The sequence below is a fragment of the Dermochelys coriacea genome, chromosome 21, assembly GCF_009764565.3.
Source record: "Dermochelys coriacea isolate rDerCor1 chromosome 21, rDerCor1.pri.v4, whole genome shotgun sequence".
Classification (NCBI taxonomy): domain Eukaryota; kingdom Metazoa; phylum Chordata; order Testudines; family Dermochelyidae; genus Dermochelys; species Dermochelys coriacea.
Window position 1 is genome coordinate 15,613,798 of NC_050088.1, and position 25,100 is coordinate 15,638,897.

A 25,100-nucleotide genomic window follows, 5' to 3' on the forward strand; every position below is an offset into this window, starting at 1 on the left:
ATAGCTCAGACATGGGTGAGGTTTTTCATAGGAGTGGGTGGGTGAAATTCTGTGGCCTGCACTGTGCAGGAGGTCAGACTAGATCAGAATGGTCCCTTCTGACCTTAGTATCTATGAATCTTGTCCCACCAGAAATCTGAGGAACCTTCTGTAGGGCAGATGAATGCCCATATGAAAGAAAGCATCTTTCATGTTGAGAGCCGTGAGCCACATGTCCTTCTCCAGGGAGGGAATTATCAATGCCAATGTACACATGCAGGACTGATTTGCAAATAAAAATATTCCGCTGATGTAGGTTGAAAATGGGTCTTTATCCTTTTTTCTTGGAGACTGAAATATAGGGAGTAGAACGCTCAGGTGGCACTTACTCTATAGCCCATCCAAGGAAGGGACTGTCCACCTTACAGAAGATTTCCTCATGAGGGTGGTCCCTGAAGAGGGGCCAGGAAAGGTGTTTGCAAGGGGAAAGGAGAGAGAAACTAGATGGCATAGCCAGAACAGATGGTATCCAATCCCCACTTATCCATTGTTGTTGCCCTCCAGTTGTAGGTGAAAAATGTGAGGGGGCCACCAAAGGTTTGGGGAGGCAGTTGGAGAGGACATCAACAAACATATGTGGTTCTCAAGCATCCTGTCAAAAGTAACCTCTAGTTGGTGGATAGGATTGAGTGGCTGTGGTTGAAAGAGCTGCCTACCTAGGGCTTTGCACTTTCCGACATTTGCACAACAGTTCATAATGGTGCTGGTGGTAGAACAGCTGAGGGAGATGTCTTGGTTTATACATCTGTTTGTGGTGTTTCCTCTTTGGTGCTGGCTATAAATGCTCAGGGAATGGAAGGTCATCCTGGAGTCTTAATGAGCGCAGTGACTCGTCCATCGTTTTGTTACAGAGGTTAGACTCAAAGGGCAAGTCCTCAGTGGGATTCCTCCCTCAGGAGCCCCAAAGAGAGAAGCCATGATTCATGCCTCAAGTATCACCATAGCAATAGCTCTAGATGGGGTATTGGCAGTGTCCATTGCAAATTGAAAAGAAGTCTTATCTACCAGTTTGCCTTCTGGAGGGCTTGGAATTAGACCCTGTCCACTGAGTGTGTGTCTTCAAACTCCAAGAATTTGAAGTAATTTGTAAAATCGTGCTGCGCTAACAGGACCTGGTAGTTAACAATTCTCAGCCCTTTTCGGGTGGGGGTGCAAGATGCAGGAGTATGCCATACCACCCTGACTGGTTCCATGACGGCCTCATTTAGTGGGAGGCCCACCTGACTGGTGCCAGTGGGCTGCAAGATGTCCATGAGCTTATACTGCATATCACGGAACTCCTGGAGTGGAATCTGGAGTTCAATTGCCACCCTCTGCAAGAGCTCTTGGTACTGCCTGTGGTCTTCAGGCAGGGATGCTGAAGATGAAGAAATTGCCTCATCAGGCATGGATGACGACATCTGTCAGAACCAGTTGATCCAGCTTCATTTCCTCCTTCCGCGTACTCTGATGGAACCCGTTGGTGTTGACCAAGAGGAGAGGGCAGGCGGGATTCATGCTCAGATCTGGATCTCTAGCATAGGGATCCCATGGATCCCAACAGGGCCACTATGAAGCGACAACTGGTTTTGGGGGGAATTTCAATACAGTGGATACCATCGGTCCCCTAGATGGTCACATTTGGGCACAGGATAGGTCCAAGATCTCCTACAGTTTCTGTCTGGACTAACCTCCCTACTTGGAAGCAATGGTTTGTCTGGACATCAGAATCAACCAATGAGAAGGTAAATTCTGGGTCTCTTGGCCATACTGGTGGATGAATGCTTCAACTCCTCTATGGAGTAGAGAAGCAGCCCCTTCTCCTCATGAGTTTCTTCTGTTGTTGAGATGTCCCTCAGGAGGATCACACCAGAAAGGAGAGGAAACAGAGGATAAGGTAAGGTGAAAATATTATCCGAAGAGGTAAAAGTTTCAGTCTGTCCCAGAACACAAGGTGTCCCAGTTATTGGTGCTCAGAGGATCCTTCTGGGAACAAGTCAGTACAGTTGAAGAGGAGTGTATCCTGGAGCTCCCAGTCAGTGCTGGCAGGTGCTGATCCTTTGACTTTCAAGCTGGAGCCATAGCCAATACCGATCTTTTTTCCTTCACACCTTACCCTCATGGTCAGGAGGTTTAGGCAGACCTAAGTCTTTAGGACCAAAATGAGGACTCACCTGACTTGGACAGAGTCAGGGAAAGATCCTTCTTTTAGAAGCAAATGTGGAAGGGGATCTGTTCTAGCATCTATGAGAGTGCCCCTAACTCTCTTAAGAGGCCTGAGGCAATGATTATTCTGACTTAACAGCCCTGGCCTCTTCTTCGGAGCTTATGCTCAGAGGGGCACTGCCTGCAGACAGAGGCTTACGTAACAGAGGGTTCACCTGGCCGGGATCTGACTGGGTCTCATGACTTTCTCCATGAGGTACTTCCTCAGGTGAAGTTCTCATCACTTTTCATGTTTGGGGAGGAAAGCAGAGGCAGATGTGAGCCTTCGCAAGACACTAAAGGCAGCGCTAGCAGTCGGTCATCGCTGACTGAGATGGGGCAGGGGCAGGGGCAGGAGACATTTCTTAAATCCCAGGACTCTAGGCATGGCCCTTCTTCTGAGGGGAGTGAAAAGAACTGGAGAGGGGAGGCCCCAAGGCAGAAGCGGGGGACAGGAGAACTAAACTACGCTAATTAAAAGACTGAAAACACTAGAAACTATTATATTTACAGGTACAAAAACAGCATAAAGGTGGCTCTGAACACAGGATTCTGACTCAGGCTGGGCAAGTAAGAAGGAAAGGAGAGGCAGTTGGTCTGCATCTCTCCTTATACCATTGATACTGAGCACAGAACACGCGGGCCCGCAAACGGACCAATAGACACTACTTTCAAATACTCCAGTCTCGGGCACGTATGGAATACACATAGGGACCGCACTCACGGTTCTTGCTAGCTAAGTGGATTTAGAGTCAGAAGAGGTTTAGGTCTAATCTCAGTAGCTATAGTGAGCTTCACTTGGGGGAGAGGGAAGAGAATATCATTGCTAGAGAAATGACAAGCAGTCTCACTCTACCTCATTAGTCTAGCATCATAGCTTGAACAGTCCCATCGAGTCTGGGGCAGGTTATGTAAACTGGATGTATCTTCAGGCTATGTGTTTCAATGCCAATTGCATTGCTGTTACATTGCAATGAAGGGTAAAAACAGGAATTTTACCAGTTGCTTCCATAAGGACAATTTCAATGGAGTACTCTCTGTTGCAGTACTTCCTGCTGAAAGGAACTAGGAGAACAGATGTAGTCAAAACTGCTTCTTTCACCAAACAGACAACAGTGTCCTTCCTAGCCAGAGAACCAGGAGTACTTGTTAAGCAGTAGAGTGTTTTTTTTTTTTTTTTTTTTTTTTTTAAAATGGCCCAACTTATTTCAGAGGGTGACGTAATGGAAAGACTGCACACCAGACAAAATTAGCCCCATTTGTGCATGTCCCAGACTATTATGCTGTTAACTGTGCCTCTTTGTTAAATCAGAGAGAGAATAGTATCTGATTGTAAGTCTTGCAACCTCTCTGAAGACCAGTTTAAGAAAATCTATTCTCCAGTGCAACCAACTGCTTTAAAGCAATAATGGAATGCACAGTTGGACTCTACATCAATCCCCAATTCACTTACTTTTCTGGCAGGAGATGCAGTGAAGGAATTATGCTCTGGTGGTGGTATTTGTTCAGTGATGCTAGTCCTGGGTTCATGACCAGAATGGTTGGCAAAGGACTCTTTCTTTCTCTCTACAATTTTAGACAAGGGGAGGAAAAACAAGGTGTTTGAATGTTGCATTTATAAACCACTTTCCCTTTACCACTGTGATATGCAAATAAGCCAACCCAAAGCCTATGTAATAACAGAACATTCCAGTTCCTCACACTCAGAAAAAAGGGAAGCATCCCTAAGTCTACTCATTGAACAAAAGGTATTTCTGCCCAGTCCTAAGACACCTCTGCACTAAGTGGTTACAGCTGAAGCATGATTTTACAGAGCTATCTATTTCACCCCCAGCAGGCAATCTGCCCCTTCTTTCCTGAGAGCATTTGAGGCCAGATAACAGACTTCATTCATTAGATTTCCTTTAACTGATCATTCTTGACAGACAGATGGGTCTGAGAACTAAAGTATTCCTGCAACGCCAAAATACGCGTGGTGGCATGCATGTCTGAGTCAGTCAGGTGAAGGATACAATGATATGGTTCTGCTGGATATTCACCATGGGTTTGGGGCATAGCTCTTGCAGAGAGAGGAAGATGGGAATGCAATGACCTAACTTGTATTTCATTTCTGTGTACAGCTGGGACTATCTGATCAGTCTGGAGACAGTCAAGAATAAACTAACCCAAAACAGCCAAATCCTGTGGCTACCTAGTTGCTCCCTTCTATAAGCTCAAGCTTCCACCATTAAGGCTTTTTGATTTCTATTCAAGACAAATGCCTCTAACCCTAGAATATAGCATTCGGTTCCAAACACCTTGTTACCTAAAGGACATGAGCGGCACATATCATAGGCTGGGGAAGGCTATGCCTCTCCAAACAGCCCTGCGTGGCCCCACCCACTCTCTGCCCCAAGGCCCCCTCCTGCTTGCCGCTTTCCCTTTGGCCCCAGTCCAGGCAGGCTGCTCCTCTTTGGGGAAGCGTGCTGGGATTGGGGCTGGAGCTAGGGCAGCCGGCTTGCATCCGGGACTTGGAGCAGGCTGGAGCTGCCCAGCACTGGGGCCATGCTGTCCGGAGCTCCAGCATTGGGGGTGCTGGGCCCCCAGCGCCCAGGTGGGGGCTGCCAGCACTGGGGCCACCTGCCCAGCACAGTTTGTCTTGCACTTGTTTTATCTTTCAGTAGCAGTTTGAAGCAGACTAGTACACAAAGATACAGCACTGCAGCACTTTTTGTGCACTGCTGTTTGCTCCTCAGGGACTGGGGAACTTCTCAATTTCACTTGGCTGCCTCCACTCACTTTGAACAAATCAGAGAGCTGAGCAGAGAAGGCTCTAAACTCCCCTAAGAGTTGTAAGAAATAAGGTCAAGACAAAAAACTCTGGGCTCTTTTGCCTTCTCAGGTTTTCATACCAGAGTCAGCAATTAAAACACATCTGTGTTGTACATATGGGAAAGCTACTTTACACCAAGAGTTGCCAAAAACAGGTCTGCTTGTATAATGTTTATCTATACTGTTTCTGAAGCTGATACACTATGCAACACCACTTCCTGGAGTTAAACCACTCCTTATAGGCAGGCTTGGAAGGATTACATTTTTGAAATTGGCAAATGTCAGTAAACGTCGATTTTACTGTACACAAATAGAACAAATTTTTCCCTCACTAATCAAAATTTACAGATAGACAAATCTAAAAAATGCAGCTTGGGAATTTGTTAGTTTGGTTTAAGGCTATTTACTTTGTATATTTTGACACACAATGTTAACAACTTTGTTTAAATGGCTATAAAGCTTTAATTTTTTGAATCTTAATTCCGTCATTAAATAATTGTCTGATCCCCCCCATAATTTCCCACAACTGAAAATTTAATTTGAAAATAAAAAAATGCTAATACCTCATAATTGTGAAACTGTGAAAATTTAAAATGGATAAAAATAAAAAAATGCTTGAAAACAGATATCATCCCTCAAAATTATAAAAGTCACCCTGCCACACCTATTTGTTAGTGTTTCATTTAAGCTCCTGCTTTGCTGCAAGATCTGAGATTACAAGACAAAGTTGCTGCCTATTAAAACACTAATTAGAAGAGCAACTACACAGACTAAAATCCATACAGCATTTACTTTATTTACATGCCAAAAGACAATTTTAAAAAAACTTTTAATCTTTGTCATTAATATACACAAAGAATTTTTTTTTTTTAAACTGCCAGTTCCGCCGAGCACAACCTAGATGCTTCTGTCCCTTTAACTCGTCATCCATCTTCAGGTTTGTCCAACCAGAGCCCAAGTGATAGTTCTTTTGCTGCAGGACAGAAACCAGGTTGTGCTTCCATAGGTGTTTGACAGTTTTGTAGTGCTCAATGGAGTCAAGATTTATTGATAGCACACTAAGGAAACAGACTGAGTAAGGTGCAGTCATAACCCAGAGCCACTCTAACTCTTGGTCAATATTCATCTTCCTAGTGAAAAAACTGCAAATATATTGATAAACTAAATACCATTATCAGCCAATGAAATGCTGTTTTGTAGCTTCTAAAGTCAATGTTCGGAACAACCCAGGATCCTAACCATCTTACATCTACAGAACACTAGGGGGGAGACTTGTTTTCTGTTTTTATTCTGGGGATGAAAGCTAAATAGTGTTACAGGAATCTGTGGTCAGCCCCTCTTTGCAGAGATATGGGTAAATCAGGAAGCACAGACCTAAATACGGTCACTTGAACAACATGTGAACAATACACACCCTGACTAGGTTCCTAACTGAAGCCACAGAGACAATATGAAGAAACCAGGAGCTTGGAACTCCAGCAGTTAACAGCAGCATCTAAAGCCTGATATTACGTTATGTACTTAATGAATCCATTATTTTTCAACAGATTAAACCCTTTATACACCAAGATCAGAAAAAGCTTTCCCTGCTCCCATGTGGTGATAGAGTATTTAAATGGAACAGGAAACAACTTTCCATTTCCTAGGGTTTATTTTTCCTGAAAACACATTTTTAGTCCTTTATCTAGAACAGCAGCAAGTGGCTTTTACTGAGCGGCATTAAAATGAGTTAACTAGAAGATCAATTTCTAGACACCCCTTCATTCCGTTCATTACATTCAAGGTACAACAGGAATACTATTTTCTCCACACATTGAACTGGTTACTCAAAACCTCTCATTCACCAAAATTTTTACCTTTAAGGGGGAACACAAGCAAGTAAGGCTGGAAACTAACGAGAGCCCCATGTTATTCCCAAACATGAAACAACAAAATAAAATGAAAAGCGATGTATAAAATGAAAAAAAAAAAAATCAAAAGCTTCTAATCAGCCAGGGGAAAGTCAGTAGCCAATGGCAGCACCCATGAGCACAAATCGTGAGCTAACAGGATCAATTCCACCAGACAGAGTGCACCCAGCCAATGGCAGGTCCTGCACAGGTCACATGCATACTGAGCAGATGGGGGTCAATGAGAGGATTTGGCAGCCATACAAAGAGTGCGGAGGGGAAGGTGATGGGGGGGGGGTGTTCGGAGGCAGGATTCATCAAACAAAAATACAAAATTCCCAAAAAATAAAATGAAAAAAAAAAAAAACTAAAAAACAAAGTTTCATGAGGCTCTAACTATTTCCCATCCCAAAGTTAGCGTAATCTGGTGGGGAAGGCCGTCCAAAAATTCAAAGCATTTTAACACACTTATGCGGAGGAAAAGGCACCATTTATACAAGACCTACATAACATTTTGTTTTATCCTGATGCAGAACTGATGGAGAACAAATTAAAACCTATCCCAAGATCTTTACTGAAACTTATGCTGACCTATGAGCCAGTAAACAAAAAGGAAACTGTCCTGTCTGCATTCAGTGCTTGAAACAACAACAATGCTGGTTTGAAACATTTGGCAAGATGAAAGTTTTCATCCTTCCAAAAGGGTCTTGCAAAGTTGTATTAAACAAAAGGATGGAGCAAGAACTATTAAATTCACCATTACTTTACTTTCTAGCAATTCTAATTTGGGGTATTGAGATCAAATTCTAATTTCTCACCGAAGAAGTATTCATCTGTTTTAAAATAAACTGAGGGTCAATAAAGTCAGGTCTTCCATTTTTTAAAAGAAGTCTCACTATACAGTTATCCACCATATGCTATATCAGTCCATGTGATTTACTTAATAGCTCAGCTTATCTGAAGAAACATTTTTAAAATGCTTTTAGCCTTTGAAAAAACAGTGAGTGGGACTCCCTAGCTGAGGCCTCATATCTTAATTAACTAACTGAAATCTTAGTGTTGATTATGCATTACCTGCCTCCTTTTCAGCATCTGATTCTGAAGCCTCATCCTCTTCGGCTTCCTCTTCTTCCTCAGAGCTGGAACTGCTCGATTCCTTGTTCTCCTCTTCTGGTTCCCGGGACTTCAGAGTGTCTTCTTCATAAAGAATCTTCTCTTTGCTGAGAAAAATAGGAGTTTTTAAGGTGTTCCAACACGGGGGAAACAGCTATTTGTGACCTTTACTCTTAACGAACCTGCAGATAAGTCACTACATCTAAAACAGGTAAGCATACAAGTACCTCTTACACACTTCTTCACCCCAATATTTCCTACCCAGTACATTTGCTATGGGTGAAATTCCCAATCCTGCATTTCCCATGCTGGCAAGGACAGCTCCACTCAGCCCGGGGAGATGTGGACTACAGTGCCTTATGTTACTCCAGGGCAATCCCTCTAGCTGTACTAAAAGGTTTCAAATGAGATCATCAAGTCCTCAGCCAGAAGAGAGAAGACAGGAGTGTAGGAGACTGTAGAAAAGAAAAGCTACACCAGCTATTTTGTGGGTCTTACTTTTTGAAGAGTCCACTTTGCAGTTTGCCATTCATGTCAGCTTCAATTAGCTTGTTTCTTGTCTCCTTCTCACTGCGCAGCTGTCAAAAGGTGGGAGAAGAATGGGAAGGTCACATTTGAACAGGCAGCAGCAGCACTAGCTGTTATCAGTTTAAAGTCATCCCAAACCTCACTTTGAAGAAGTGGAAGGTGTTTTTCCTTGCTAAGTACTCGGTTGTTGCTCAGTTTGACAGGCAAATACACATCTATAAGCGCACCACATCATGGCCAGGAATACTATAATAGCATAAGGTAGATACCAGGTACATTGTTACACTCAAGTGGCATTTCATGAGAAATTCCATGGAAATCAGCAACAGTGCTGACGGAGAAGAGCCCCCTTTGACCGTAAGGGTCAGATGCTTGCCCCAGATGTACTGCCCTGTTCTTTCAAGAACATGCACAGAATTGAGCTCGGGGAGAGGGGAGGTTGTCATCAAGTGTCAATTCCTACGGTGATGGAAGTGTTTTGGCCAACTGGTTCAAGAAATCTCGTCATCGGTGATTCCATTAGGGATGGATAAACTAGCAGCAGCATGGTAATAATCATGATAACTCCCAGGAGCTATAAACATGTTTTTAGGTAGAGCAGAAAGAGATTGTAATTCTAGCCCAGTCGTGCATTTTGAGGATCATTCTGAGCCTGAAAATTCCACTAAAAATCCCTCAGCCTGGCACTTACATTCTTCAAGTGAATGCATCCTGGAATCCCAAAATTGTAAACACCGCAGTGCAGCGTTTATAGGGTTGGAAAACATTGTGGGACCTAAGGATTGCATGTCTTAAACTAAAAAAATACTCAAGGCCCTGCTATAAGGGGAGGTTGACTGGGGTGGCTAGGTTTGTTCAGCAGAGAACTTCTCCTCTCCTTTGCTTCCTCTCCACACTGCCCAAGGTAAGTTACAAGTTCTTCCTGTGCTGATAGAGAGGCCCAGAATCTCTCTGGACATGTAAGCAGCAGAAACATACTCGCATCTTTGAATGCATGAAAACTAACAGACATAAGCCCAGGGAAGCCATTCATGACTTGAAATACAGAGCTTCTCCTATGAGCTCTGAGTGCCTCATTTAGCCTAAGGTTCGGTGAGAATACAGAAGACATCCCACCATTTCTCCTGGTCCTGCCTGAAAGAAATATGGCAAGACTCATTAAGAAATTTGTGTATGGCTTGCTCATGCATATTATAGCAGATTTTTTACGCCATATGCAAGAGAATTTGTAGGTGTATTTTGATTTTTATTTATTTATTTAATTTTAATTAGGAATGCAGTTTTCTGCATTACGCTGGTTCACACTTCCTGGGAGAAAAGCCTAAAGAACTCTTTTCAGAGTGGTAGCTGTGTTAGTCTGTATCAGCAAAAAGAATGAGGAGTACTTGTGGCATCTTAGAGACTAAGAAATTTATTTGAGCATAAGCTTTCGTGAGCTAAAATCCACTTCATCAGATGCATGCAGTGAAAAATAGAGTAGGAAGATATACAGAGATATAGATATATACAGAGAACATGAAAAAATGGGGGTTGCCATACCAACTCTAATGAAAATAATCGATTAAGGTGGGCTATTATCAGCAGGAGAAAAAAAAACTTTTGTAGTGATAATCAGGATGGCCTATTTCAAACAGTTGACAAGAAGGTATGAACAACAGTAGGGGGGAAATTAGCATGGGGAAATAGTTTTTAGTTTGTGTAATGACTCATCCACTCCCAGTCTTTATTGAAGACTAATTTAATGGTGTCTGGTTTGCAAATTAATTAAAATTAAATCAAATTAAAAAGAATTCTGTTTACATATTGGTTTATCAATTCCCCTACTTTGCTGAGAAGTTGGTTCACATTAAAAATAGGGGTTTTTTTCGGGGGGGGTGGAAGAGGATGCAACAGGGGGACTGCTAGGCCACTGTGTTGGAGCCAGAATTCTGGGTTCTACCTCTCACATTGCCCTATTCCTCAAAGCTGTAAGAACTGGTATCACCACCAAGTTTTTATAGCAAACATTTTCTCTAGCAATACCACTTTAATTCTACCATGTTACACTGCATCTGGCTGGAATTTTTTTTTTTTTTTGCGCTTCCTTGGATCTTGGTGACATCAATGAATAAGTGGCAAGTCCGAGATGGACTATGAAGGAATGCAACCCCGGGCCAATGCAGCAATATGTGGATCAGTTTTCCTTTGATCTCAAGACCCACAGTTTTTGCGATCAGCTCACTACCCACACCACCTTCACCAAAGGCTTCCACCACATTACAAGATTACATACTATTTAGTGTGGATTTGAAATTACTAAACTTCTCCCAATGTTGGGGTTCACATAGTAACTTATAATTACTTCTTACTCACCCAGTCTTGTTCTTCTTAAAGACAATAAAGGAACAAATACCAATTCAGAATACAGCAGGACAGTGTTTGAGTCACCTTCCCTTATGTGAAGTTATAGTAACCATAAACATCCCTTAGATGTGAGGTAAGTACCTCCCAGAAACAAGAGGTTTAGGGACAGAGGTAAATCTAATGATTAACTGTACAGCTACACTCAATGTCTAGAATTCCAGATGTTGATAAATCATTCACCCTCTTGCTACAGCTGAGTTGCTAGCAAACGGGTTCTGGAACTTTATGTATGCCATTATGTTTAATGTCTCCCAGTTATCTAAAAAATGATGGCACTTAGTTTCATGCCTCCACTGAGACATCATATATATGTTAGATTCACTCTCTATGCATCGATAGTTAGAAAGCAAGAAAGAGGTCAGACAAAAACTCACCACATTCTGTTTTTTCTGCAGCATCTCCAAATGCTCAACCAGTCCCTCATCAGCCACATCAAATGGTGTCTGACCCTGATGACATGGGCAATTAGAAAACAAAGGCACCATCCAAGATGGTGCTTCATTAATACATGAGACGTGTTCTTTACCAGTGGACAAAAGAACTGAACTCCCTGCCACAGTATGCAATCAGGAGACCCCCACCTTCAGAGACCTGCTTGGACTTCCAACTGCCAGGTGACATATGGAATGGGATGGCAGAGAAGACAGCCCTCCTGTTATTCCGCCATAGTCACTTAATTCCTAGACTAGGAGTGGCCAAAAGCAAAGGCTGCAGTTTTATAATGCAACCCATGGCCAGACTCACCTTTATTACAAGTGCAGCTCAAAGGATGAGATCCCATGCTGCAACTCAGCAGCAAGGGCTATTGCATTTGGGTCACATGCTCTCCAAAAATTGCACATCTACATTAAGGATGAGGGTGACCTCAACCTGCCCTACTCATTAGTGTACCCTTCTACGCTCCTGGCAATCTGCCAATACAGCCATAAACAGGACAAAGTTGAGGGGTCTCTGTCCTAAATTGTTATGCATAAATATAAAATAACTAGGAAGGCCACTTTGGGATGTAATGCAAGAAACCTACAACACTATCATTATAATTAAAATACTCCGCCACCTTATTAATCACATTAATAATGAAACCTGATGGCTGTTGATTAAATGAAGACTGACAGGACACAACTCCTGGCCAGGGAATTTACAACCCAGAGCCAGATCACTAAAGATATTATGACCTACTTAACTTTCAAAGGGATTGTTTACAAAGCAATAATACAGTAGAACCTCCCTAATTTGCAGTAGGTACTGAGACAACCATTGATGATTACAGAATTTTGCAAGTTAGGTCCCAATCCAGCAAAGAGAACCCTAGTGGCAGGGGTCTGTCCATGTGGTTCTCTTTGCCAGACCAGGCTTCAGATGAATGATTATACAAACAAAAAATAAACAGAATGAATCACAAGTATAGTTTTTCAAATCAATTTCCACTACAAGCAGATGTTACTCTATTCCTCATTTATACAAGGAGGAAAATGCCACACAGCCAGACACTTTAAAAAAATAATTTGTTCCCTCAGCCACCTAAACCTCCTGCCTGGATTCATTCACGGATGTCGTTCTAGCAGGTATAGTCTCAATACACTGCCAAAGAAGTGGCCATGATATCACAACACTGAATCAATTCAGGCAGGAAGCAGTTTAGACAGGTAAAAACAGTTGCATACACATCAGAGTTCAGAAATAACAGGAAAGCAGAACAGGATGGGAGTTTCATGGGGGACAAGTACATTTTTAAACATTAACAGTATGTGGCTCTGAAGTTAATACTGTAATCAGCAAAAAGAATAGTTACACTGTGTCTCTGCTTCCCACAACTAGAGAACTCTGCAGGTTCCCCCAGCCTATATGACCAAGATGTTCAGAGTGAATGGAAAGGATTTAAAACCTTCAGCATCCAATCAGTTATTTCCAAAAAGTTACAGGCTTTCAGTCTCAGCTACATGTCCACAATTAAAGCTTTCCCATTAAAAGCTCTGGTTTTACCACCACCAGGTTTTTTGCACCTGGCTTATTTCCCAGGCAAAGAAGGCTGATTTTTGGTCACTTTTAAGTTGCCAAGACAGTATTAAAATAGGACAGAAGACACCCTCCCCTCCCCTCCCTTACATTCCTGAGCCTCAAGACTCAGCTGAGTCTACACTACGAGTTTAGGTCAAATTTAGCAGTGTTAGATCAATTTAACCCTGCACCCATCCACACAACGAAGCCATTTTTGTCGACTTAATGGACTCTTAACATTGATTTCTGTATTCCACCACGATGAGGGGATTAGCGCTGAAACAGACATCGCCCAAATTTGGGATAGTGTGGACACAATTCGACAGTATTGGCCTCCGGGAGCTATCCCACAGTTCTCCATTGTGACTGCTCTGGACAGCGCTCTGAACTCGGATGCACTGGCCAGGTAGACAGGAAAAGCCCCGTGAACTTTTGAATTTCATTTCCTGTTTGGCCAGTGTGGCGAGCTCATCAGCAGAGGTGACCATGGCGTCCCAGAATCGCAAAAGAGCTCCAGTATGGACCGAACAGGAGATACTGGATCTGATCGCTATATGGGAGACGAATCCGTGCTATCAGAACTCCGTTCCAAAAGATGAAATGCCAAAATATTTGAAAAAAATCTCCAAGGGCATGAGGACAGAGGCTATCACATGGACCTGCAGCAGTGCTGCTTGAAACTTAAGGAGCTTAGGCAAGCCTATCAAAAAACAAGAGAGGCAAACGCCCACTCGGGGTCAGAGCCCCAGACATGCTGCTTCTATGATGAGCTGCATGCAATTCTAGGGGGTGCCCCTACCACTGCCCCACCCCGTATGTGGACTCCTGCAAGGGGGAAGTCTCACGCAACAGGGATGAGGATTTTGGGGACAAGGAAGATGATGAGGAGGGGGAGGTTGAAGATAGCGCACACCAGGCAAGCAGAGAAACCTAAACCGTCCTCCCCGACAGCCAGGAACTGTTTATCACCCTGGAGCCAATACCCTCCCAACCTGGGCTCCCAGACCTTGAAGGCGGAGAAGGCAGCTCTTGTGAGTATACCTTTGTAAATACAATACACAGTTTAAAAGCAAGCATGTTTAATGATTAATTTGCCCTGAAGACTTGGGATGCATTCGCAGCCAGTACAGCTACTGGAAAATTCTGTTAACATGTCTGGGGATGGGGTGGAAATCCTCCAGGGACATCTCAATGAAGCTGCCCTAGAGGTACTCCCAAAGCCTTTGCAAAAGGTTTCTGGGGAGAGCAGCCTTTTTGCGTCCTCCATGGTAGGACACTTTACCAGTAGCACGTCGTCTGGAATCACTGCATAAGAAAGCATGGCAGCGTGTGGTTCCTGTGTTTGCTGGCATTCAAGCAACATCCGTTCTTTATTTCTCTGTGTTATCCTCAGGAGAGTGATATTATTCATGGTCACCTGGTTGAAATAGGCGAATTTTATTAAGGGAACATCAGAGGTGGCCATTCCTGCTGGGCTGTTTGCCTGTGGCTGAAAAGAAATCATCCCTGCTGTTAGCCACGTGGTTGGGGAAGGGGTGAAGCAATCATCCCAGAGAATTGGGGGTCTGTGGGCAGAGGGAGGGGGTTTCAGTTGGGTTTGTGCTGCACATTAACCCGAAAACATCAGCCCCTCCTTTTAAATGGCCAATGTGTCTTTCAATTTTAATCTCCCTTTTTTTCCTCCCGCAGCTGCAAATGTTTCAACACTGCGACTAGCATCTCCATCCCAGAGGCTAGCACAGAGAAGAGGGGGAAAAAAAAAACGCACTTGCAATGAAATATTCTCTGAGCTCATGCAGTCCACCCAAACAGAAAAAGCCCAGCAGAATGCGTGGAGGCAGACAATGGCAGAGTCCAGGAAAGCAAAAAATGAATGCGAGGACAGGAGGGACGTGTGAGAGGATAGATGGCAGGATCAAGAGGAAAGGTGGCAGCAGCATGATGAGAGGAGGCACGATGCAAATCTGTGGCTACTGGAGGATCAAACTGATATGCTCTGGCATATGGTTGAGGTGCAGGAAAGGTATATACCACTACTGCAGCCCCTATGAAACCAACCGCCCTGCTCCCCAAGTTCCATAGCCTCCTCACCCAGACACCCAAGAATGCGGCAGGGGACGGGGGGGCACGGGGAGCAGCTCCGGGCACCCAACCACTCCACCCCAGAGGACTGCCCAAGTAACAGAAGGCTAGCATTTAATAAGTTTTGAAGTGCAGTGTGGCCTTGCCCTTCCCTCCTCCCCTCATCCACCACCCCACCCGGTGCTTCCCTCCTCCCCCACCACTCCCAGACTACTTTGGCAGTTATCCCCAGATTTGTGTGACAAATTAATAAAGAATGCATGAATTTGAAACAATAATGACTTTATTGCCTCTGCAAGTGGTGATCCAAGTGGGGAGGGGAGGGTGGTTGGCTTACAGGGCAGCAGAGTGAACCAAGTGGATGGGTTTTCATCAAGGAGAAAGAAACAGAACTGTCACACCATAACCTGGTCAGCCATGAAACTGCTTTTCAAAGCTTCTCTGATGCGCAGCTCTTCTAACCGCCCTGGTGTCTGGCTGCGCGTTATCAGCGGCCAGGTGATTTGCCTCAACTTCCCACCCCACCATAAACGTCTCCCTCTTACTCTCAGATATTGTGGAGCACACAGCAAGCAGTAACAACGGGAATATTGATTTCGCTGAGGTCTAAGCAAGTGAGAACACTGCGCCAGCGTGCTTTTAAACGTCCAAATGCACATTCTGCCACCATTCTGCACTTGCTCAGCCTGTAGTTGAACAGCTCCTGACTACTCTCCAGGCTGCCTGTGTATGGCTTCATGAGCCATGGCATTAAGCGGTAGGCTGGGTCCCCAAGGATAACCATAGACACTTCAACATCCCGAACTGTTATTTTCTGGTCTGGAAAGTAAGTCCCTTGCTGCAGCTGTTCATACATACCAGATTTCACACAGACAGATGCGAGCGAGCATCATGTACCTTTCCCGGCCATCCCACATTGATGTTGATGAAACGTCCCTTGTGATCCACCAGTGCTTGCAGCACCATTGAAAAGTATCCCTTGCGGTTTATGTACTGGCTGCCTTGTTGGTCCAGTCCCAAGATAGGGATATGCGTTCCATCTATTGCCCCTCTACAGTTAGGGAATTCCATTGCAGCAAAGCCATCCACTATGACCTGCACATTTCCCAGAGTCACTACCCTTGATAGCAGCAGCTCAGTGATTGCATTGGCTACTTGGATCACAGCAGCCCTCACAGTAGATTTGCCCACTCCAAACTGATTCCCAACTGACCGGTAGCTGTCTGGCGTTGCAAGCTTCCAGAGGGCTATTGCCACTCGCTTGTGAACTGTGAGGGCTGCTCTCATCTTGGTATTCTTGCGCTTCAGGGCAGGGGAAAGCAAGTCACAAAGTTCCATGAAAGTGCCCTTACGCATGCAATGGTTTCGCAACCACTGGGAATCGTCCCAGGCCTGCAACACTATGTGGTCCCACCAGTCTGTGCTTGTTTCATGGGCCCATAATCAGCGTTCCACGGCATGAGCCTGCCCCATTGCCACCAGGATGGTCAAATTGCTGGGGCCCGTGCTTTGAGAGAAGTCTGTGTCCGTGTCCTCATCACTCTCTTCACCACGCTGCTGTTGCCTCCTTGCCTGCTTTTGCAGGTTCTGGTTCTGCACATACTGCATGATAATGCGCGAGATATTTACAATACTCATAACTGCTGTGGTGATCTGAGTGGGCTCCATGCTTGCCATGGTATGGCGTCTGCAGGTGAGCAGGGTTGCAGGGGAAGCAGTGATTGGATGACCAGTTTTGCAGATCTACTGCACCACCTGCACCTTCACAAAACAGCTGAGCGGGCTGCATGCTTGCCATGGTATGGTGAGACAAGAGCAGGAGAGCAGAGTGGCAGCGGAAGCGGTGGATGATGACGACAACGGTTAACAGTCCTGCTGCACCATCTGCTGAAAGCAGTATTGCACCCACACAGAAAAAAGGCGCAAAACAATTGTATGCCATTGCTTTCACGGAGGGAGGGGCGACTGATGACATGTGCCCAAAACCACCTGCAACAATGTTTTTGTCCCATCAGGCATGGGGAGCTTAACCCAGAATTCCAATGGGTGACGGAGACTGCAGGAACTGTGGGATAGCTACCCACAGTGCACCCTCCAAAAGCAGACACTAGCCTCAGTACTGTGGACGCACTCTACCAACTTAATGCGCTTAGTGCATTACTGTGGGGACACACAATCAACTGTATAAAATCGCTTTATAAAAAATTGACTTCTATAAATTCGATCTAATTTCGTAGTGTAGACATACCCTGACTGGTATGACTTTTCCACAAGACTAGGGAGGGTAGCAGTCTCAGATACAGGAAGTCTTTAAATTCTTTGTTTCCAAATATGTTTCAATGTATACAGGGTAATTAGAGCTGGTCTTCATACAACCTACCAAATGGCTGGGCTGAGCAATGGGCAAAAGAGGTTTGTGTACATTTCCCTATAAAAAGCACACTTCAGCTCTGATCTAACAGGGACCAGCACTTTTCTAGGTAAAGACTATTTCAGCAGAGCAGAGCACAGCAGTACAATCCTTGCTTCCAGTCACTAGAACTCTGAAGTTGCATCAATAGTTGAACACTCACTCACCAGCTTGTTCCTGATGTCCATGTCACAGAGCGCCTCAGCCAAGATAGTGCAAGCTTCTTTCACTCCCCAGTGTGCAGCAGCATGAAGTGGAGTCCAGCCATCATTATCCTGGACATTCAAATTAAACCCAGCTTGGATCAAGAGCCTAAGGAAAGAAAAAAAAAGGAGAATGAATCCCCATGCATAAGTGCCATACCAGGGGGTTAGCGTGGTAAACATTAGGCCATTTGTATTTTTATAGGTTTCAGAGTAGCAGCTGTGTTAGTCTGTATCGCAAGAAGAAAAGGAGTACTTGGGGCACCTTAGAGACTAACAAATTTATTTGAGCATAAGCTTTCGTGAGCTACAGCTGAATGCATCCGATGAAGTACTCCTTTTCTTTTTGTATTTTTATGTTCATTTGCAAATAAGAACGTAAGAATGGGCGTACTGTGGCAGACCATCCCTCCCAGCCCAACATCCTGTCTTCTGACAATGGCTGGTGCCAGATGATTCAGAGGGAATGAACAGAATAGGTTAATTTTGAGTGATCCACACACTGTTATCCAGTCCCAGCTTCTGGCAGTCAGAGGTTTAGGGATACCCAGAGCATTGGGTTGTGACCCTGACCATCTTGGCTAATAGTATTAATGGACATATCCTACATAAAAAGAAAAGGAGTACTTGTGGCACCTTAGAGACTAACAAATTTATTAGAGCATAAGCTTTCGTGAGCTACATGCATTTCGTGATGCATCCGATGAAGTGAGCTGTAGCTCACGAAAGCTTATGCTCTAATAAATTTGTTAGTCTCTAAGGTGCCACAAGTACTCCTTTTCTTTTTGCGAATACAGGCTAACACGGCTGCTACTATGAAACATATCCTACACAGCCTCCATGAACGTGTCCAATTCTTTTTTGAATCCAGTTATACTTTTGGCCTTCATAGCATCCCCTGGCAACAAGTTCCGCAGGTTGACTGTGCTGTATGAAGAACTTCCTTATGTTTGTTTTAACCCTGCTGCCTATTAATTTCACTGGGTGACCCACGGCCCGTGTGTTATGTGAAGGGGTAAACAACACTTCCTTATTCACTTTCTCCACACCATTCACGATTTTATAGACCTCGATCATCCTCGACACTCTAAGAGAAAAAGCCCCAGTCTTTTTAATCTCTCCTCATATGCTTTCTTGTTCCATACCTCTAATCATTTTTGTTGCCTTTCTAATGTATCTTTTTTGAGATGGGGTGACCAGAACTGCGAGCAGTATCCAAAGTGTGGGTGTACCATGGATTTATACAGAGGCAATATGATATTTTCTGTCTTATTATCTGTCCCTTTCCTAATGGTTCTTAACGTTCTATTAGGTTTTTTGACTGCGGCTGCACACTGCACAAATGTTTTCAGAGAACTCTCCACAGTGACTTCAAGATCTCTCTCTTGAGTGGTAACAGCTCGTTTAGACCCCATCATTTTTTATGTATAGTTGGGATTATATTGTGTATTATTGTGCATTTAACATTGAATTTCATCTGCCATTTTGTTGTCCAGTCACCCCGTTTTTTGAGATCCCTTTGTAACTCTTCACAGACAGCTTGGACTCAACTACCTTGAGTAATTTACTAATTTAAATAAGTTAGTCAACTCTCTCTGACACATTACTGTCATAATATGAGAGACAGTCAAATGACAAAAGTCAATTTATACTTCCCCAGCCCACAACAGGACCCTCTTACTCAAGATATACCTGAATGGAAAAACATGACTTATAGCCTGTCCTGAAGGGCAAAGTGACTTTGGTAGAACCAGAAGGGGAAGATCTTGTCTGACCCAGATCATTCCAGCTGATTGTAGCTGGTAGGACAGTGCAAAGGGAGACTCACGGTTGCCATGACAAGCCATGCAAGGCCTTACAGATTAAAAGTCCCAACATCCTGAATTGTGCCTAGTGCACAAAACAGTAGTGGCTCGTGCACTGTGTTACTAAGTGAACAGTTTAAGGAGGAAAATCTTGGAAGGGCAACATACAAAATTGGCCTTGAAACAAAAGCATATTTTGGCAATGCAGGGAGACTGGGGAAACTGGGAGGTTTGGGAGAGGTCCAGTCACTGTGCATCACTACCCCAACATCTCAAACAAGAAGCCTGCATTTGGAAGAGGAGGCCAAATGGTATCTCTGCAGTGTGAAGATGTTTGCCAGAAAAGGAGCCAAACAAAGACCCAATAAGATATGGGTAGAGAAGTCTTAGTAATGGCTTCTAAGAAAAAGCTGCTTGCCCTTTACTACAGACTAGAAATGAGTCTAGTGCTGGTTCTGCCAAAGAGCACAACTGAAATTCCACAAACTGACAGGCCAGTGGAGGCAGGACTACCAGAGAGGGATTGGAACAAGGACTTCACTGCCTGTGCCTAACGAATAAGACAACCCACAAATCAGGATTACAAGACATGCATCTTAATAGACTGGGATCTGTGCAGTAAAAGCAAATCCTGGTGCAAGCCAGACACTTTGGGAATACCTCTGCCACCTATACCATTGTCTGACTTTCCCCCTCACCTGTATATCTGATCATTGCAGATGCCATGAAACACTGGCACCCAGTCAAGACCTCTATGTGAAGGTTTTTGAAAAAAGGGTGTCCATAGCTGAGATCCTAAGGGATTTTCAAGAGTGCCAAAATGGCTGAGAAGCACAAGACCTACTGCCTTTCAACAATACTGAGCATCCACCAGCCTAAACATTTAGGGAGGTCACAGTAGGGCTCTATGTGTTGAAATGCTTGCCATTGTTCTTTGAGGATTTATATTTTGGGGATTCCACCATTACCTTCAAGAGTCCCCACATCACCACAGCATCCCTCCCTAAAGCAGAGGTGCACTGGACAGGCAGTGAGCATCTGCGTGCCATTCCAAACTGCCATCACTGATCAGAGGCAGAGCACGCTGCCTTTATAGAATGGTAATTCCAGGGAGCATGGGGATTTTGATATATCTGTTGCTTTTAAACTGGTGCATTACAGTGCTAACTAACCAGAGTATTGTTAAATGGCTCACATAGCCATTTCCTTGTGAAAGCTCAGCTCAGATGAAATATGTGATTTTCAATCAGGTGCTGACTTCTTAAGCTAATTTTCCAGCTGGAGAAAGTGGGGAACAAGGCTGTTAAGAGACTTGCTCAAGGTCAAGGAGCAATTCTGTGTCTCATCCAAGAGGTTTGCTAGCTCCTGGCACTATGCCCTTGGTGTAAGTCACTAGAGTTTAGATTTGAGCTCAATGGTGTTCATAAAATATCAAAGGGTAAGAGCCCAGATTAGCTCAGTTTTATTTTCTGAGATAGCTAGAAGAGGTATAAGCACCACTCCCAACAGTGACTATTGGAAAGTGCAGCCACCTCATTATGGATTGTGTGCAAAACACTGCTACGGACAGATGACAAATTTAGCAGGTTGCAGAATGCACTGTACATGATTTTAACGGTGGTTGAGCCCCAGGGCCCCGATCAGGGCCCCATTGTGTCGTTAGGCGCTATACAAAGAACAAGGACAGTCCCTGCCTCGAAGAGCTTACAATCCGAGTATAAGACAAGCGCCAACAGGTGGATACGGACGGTGGAGCACAAGGAAACACTGAGATGGTTATGAAGAGCTGGATAAAAACAGCAGTCTGAGCACACCAACTGCTTAACCACAACTGAGCGTCTTGTAGGCATCACGCCAGAGGAGAGTTTTCAGAGGGGATGTGAATCTGGACCATGGAGCAGTCTTTTGGGAGTTTACAAGGTGCTCCTCCATAGCACAAGAGGTGGCATGGGAGAAAGCACACAGGTGACTGTTGGAAAACACCTTGCTGGAGAAAACCTCACTACGTTCCGCTTGCCCAGAGAAAGCACAAAGTACATTACAAGGGTGAGAGTGTGATGTGTGACAAGGCTGCTCAGGGGTTGCTGCTTTTGCACTCTCAGGCCTATGAGAGGAGCCACTCAGCTTCAGCGCAAGTGGAACCTTCCCATCACAGAAACTGCAAGCAGCACTAAGGGCTTGTCTACACTGCCAAGTTGTCGACAAAACTTTTGTCTTTCATGGGTACTTTAAAAAGCCCCCGGAAAGACAAAAGTTTTGCCGTGGCAAGTGGCAGCATGAACGCGGCTTTGTCGGCAGGAGCGCTCTCCTGCTGACAAAGCAAACGCCGCTTGCGGGGCTGGAAGTATTTTGTCAGCAAAAGTGTCGACAAAGAGCGTTTACACACGCCAACATTTAGTGACAAGGCTGTGTCGACACACCCTTGTCGCTAAAAGCTGCGTGGTGTAGACAAGCCCTAAGTGGAATGTGGGTGTTGAGAGGACTGGCTAGTATCTTTTTCCCTAGGCTGATAAGGTCAAACAACAATTTCGCCATGACTAATTTAACTTATTTAGCATGTGTATAGGAAAAAGCGTGACAGCAATTTAAGTTCCAGGGCACCAATAGTTACATGCAAAACCAGTAACGCTTAACACCACATAACTGGTACATACCTTAGTGGCAGTCATTAGTTTCCTGCAAATAATTAGTTACATTTCAACCCAGAGTTTCCAGGCGAAACACATTGTGGTACAGAGACTGAAATCACTTTAATCCTGCAATAACATTTAACCTGCAACTCCCAACTCTGCATAGTCAAGATTAGCCCTACAGAAGCACTACATTATATTACTTTGTATTGCTATAGTGCAGGGGTGGCCAACCTGTGGCTCCGGAGCCACATGCTGCTCGTCAGAAGTTGTCTAGGCACCGACTCCAGGACTGGAGCTACAGGCGCCAACTTTCCAATATGCCAGGGGGTGCTCATTGTTCAGCCCCTGGCTCTGCCACAGGCCCTGCCCCCATTCCACCCCTTCCCACCCCCTCCCCTGAGCAATGTTCCCTCTAATTTTTGGCAGGCCATGTGCGCAAAAAAATTTCTTCTGTGCAAACTGTTGTGCTTCTGTGCAAATTTTTGTGCGTACCATGGTTTAGGATCTGTGTGCGCGCACAGCTTAGAGGGAACAGTGCCCCTGAGCCTGCCATGCCCTCATTCCTCCCCTCAACCCCCCAGAGCCTCCTGCACGCCATGAAACAGCTGATCGGAAGGTGCAAGGAGGGAGGAGGAGGTGCTGATCCGCGGGGCTGCTGGTGGGTGGGAGGCTCTGGGAGCAGGGTAGGGGAGTTGATGGGGGGCTGCTGATGTATTGTTGTGGCTCTTTGGCAATGTACATTGATAAATTCTGACTCCTTCTCAGACTCAGGTTGGCCACCCCTGCTATAGTGCCTAGAAGGCTCAGTCATGGACTAGGATCCCACTGTGCTGGGCGTGTAAAAAACAGAGCAAGACGACAGTCCCTGCCCTGGAGAGCATACAATCTATGAGTAGATGGATGCCGACAGACTGCAAAATATAAGGAAGTCTTGAGACAGTGCTGTCTAAATAGACAAGACAGAGATAGGGTTGGGGATGGGGTAGAACACACCAACAAAGTCTATAATGTGATTGTGGCAAAGGTCACATAATTCCATATTTTTTCTTCTTCTTTTGAGTGGATTTACTTAGGAGGGGATTCATGAAATGAAGGGAAGGTGAGGGCAGGAAGGGCAGGTGAACAGACTGAGGTAGAGGGAGTGGGAGGGTTGGAGTAAACAGCCTATCAGCACAGGGCAGAGGACATCCAAAAACATTTGACAGTTTTGATGGGAATAGGGTGACCAGATGTCCCGATTTTAAAGGGAGAGTACAGATTTTTGGGTCTTTTTCTTATATAGGCTCCTATTACCCCCCACCTCCTGTCCCAGTTTTTCACATTTGCTGTCTGGTCACCCTAGATGGGAATGTCCCCAAGTCCCTGCTGTGGTTGCTTCTGCTCCTACAGGCTGGAGTCTGGTTGGCTCCTCTCTGAAATCCTTCCCTAAGATCACGTGGCGAAGAGGAGGGGAGGCACATGCCTTATTTCAATTTCAGACTAAAACACCCAGAGGCACCCAGAGCTTTGGATGGGCATCTTTTGGAGTGCATATGTTTATAAACAGAACAGCTGAGATTGAATGGGAATTAGGTGCCTAACTCTCTCACCACCCACACCACCCAAAACAAACCCCACCCTCAACTACAGCACCAGGAGCACCCCATTCCACAACAGAACCAAACACAAGGCATTGACCGATGGAAAGGAGTCATTACCTCATGACTTCAGAGTAGCCCTTGGCTGCAGCTACATGCAGAGCAGTAGCACCTGATCGAGGTTGCTTTATATCCTCAAGCTTCCCACAGTTTAGCCACTGCCGTGCATCCTGTAGCATCTGTTGCTCTTCCTCTTTCCTTGCCAAGTCCAGGTCCACCCCTGTGGAAGCAGATCGCAGAGGGAAAAACAAAATTGAACCAAAACTCACCTGTACTTGGGTGTCAATTTAAAATGGAATAGTTTTAACAAAATTTTTGGCCATTTTGCAATGTCTTCCACAAGCCCAATAACAGCATTTCCTAGGATGTAGGAGAACTCCTGAACCACCCTCATTAAACAGAAACAAATTCACTAATATTAATAATACTTAAAATTGAGAGACTCATTCACAAGCCAGCCCACAATTAATTGCTAGGTAAAGCATGTATCAGTTATGGGTGCAAGCACTGGGTCCTCAAAAATGCAGACCTAGCTTGAAAAACATCAAGCACAGCCTAAAGAACAGTCTAACAAACGGTATTAAACATGAATATACATTTAATCTATTGCATACAGCTGATGAGCTGCACCTCAGATGCCTCTTGCAAGGTTAAAAAAAAACCAAAAAACTATTGATAAATGGGCTTATTAACAGTCCATTCCTGCATGCCCAAAACTCACTGAAGTCAATGTGTTGTATTGCAAAAAAATAGGTGATGCATTTAAGTGACCACAGAAATGTGAGCAGGCATGTTGGTGTGCACCCACATGGACGGGAACAAGATTCATCACATTCCTATAATAATGGAGCCACTGATCTTGCCCCAAAGATCACTTAGGAACAAAACAGCCAACACAATGTCTAAGCGGCATATGTGGGTTAAGGCTGGATTCATTCCAGTACACAGACTACTCCAGCACCAACATCATTAGTAAGCTATGCAACAACGAAGCAGAGTTAAATGGCTCTCGTTTCCAAGGGAATGCAGTAAAACTCAGAAAAGGCTACATTTTCCATAGAAACTCCTGGTGCACCTTCTAGGCAGTCTTTCAAGTTTCTTCCTAAGCAAGACTTGAAAATTCCAGTCTCCCAGATGCCAATATCAAGTAGGAAATGGTGTCTGAGCATAAGGGCCCAGCTCCATTAATTATTACAGACTTTAAGCTTCCATTTTTAAAAGTTAAGGCTCTAATCCTTATAGCAGCAGAAAAAAACTTCTAAAAAGGAAGGACTACAATGGTACCTTCCCAGGTCTGCAGATAAGCCAGGTTAGTATATTTATTGCTGTTTAGAACTTTGCCATCTTACACTGGTGCAACTTTCA

General features: G+C 44.5%; 1 protein-coding gene across 7 annotated transcripts in view; it reads right to left on the bottom strand.

Moving 5' to 3' along the window:
• Positions 1–25,100, bottom strand: part of PPP1R12B (protein phosphatase 1 regulatory subunit 12B) — a 166,739-nt gene that overhangs the window by 102,835 nt on the left and 38,804 nt on the right. For all 7 annotated transcript variants that reach the window (XM_043500641.1, XM_038379522.2, XM_038379521.2 and 4 more), the window contains 6 exons: positions 23,796–23,955; positions 17,625–17,769; positions 11,342–11,416; positions 8,535–8,614; positions 7,998–8,143; positions 3,677–3,789 (listed from right to left, as the gene is read on the bottom strand). In XM_043500641.1, coding sequence (XP_043356576.1) covers positions 3,677–3,789; positions 7,998–8,143; positions 8,535–8,614; positions 11,342–11,416; positions 17,625–17,769; positions 23,796–23,955 — 719 coding nt within the window. The remainder of the gene's footprint in view (positions 1–3,676; positions 3,790–7,997; positions 8,144–8,534; positions 8,615–11,341; positions 11,417–17,624; positions 17,770–23,795; positions 23,956–25,100) is intronic.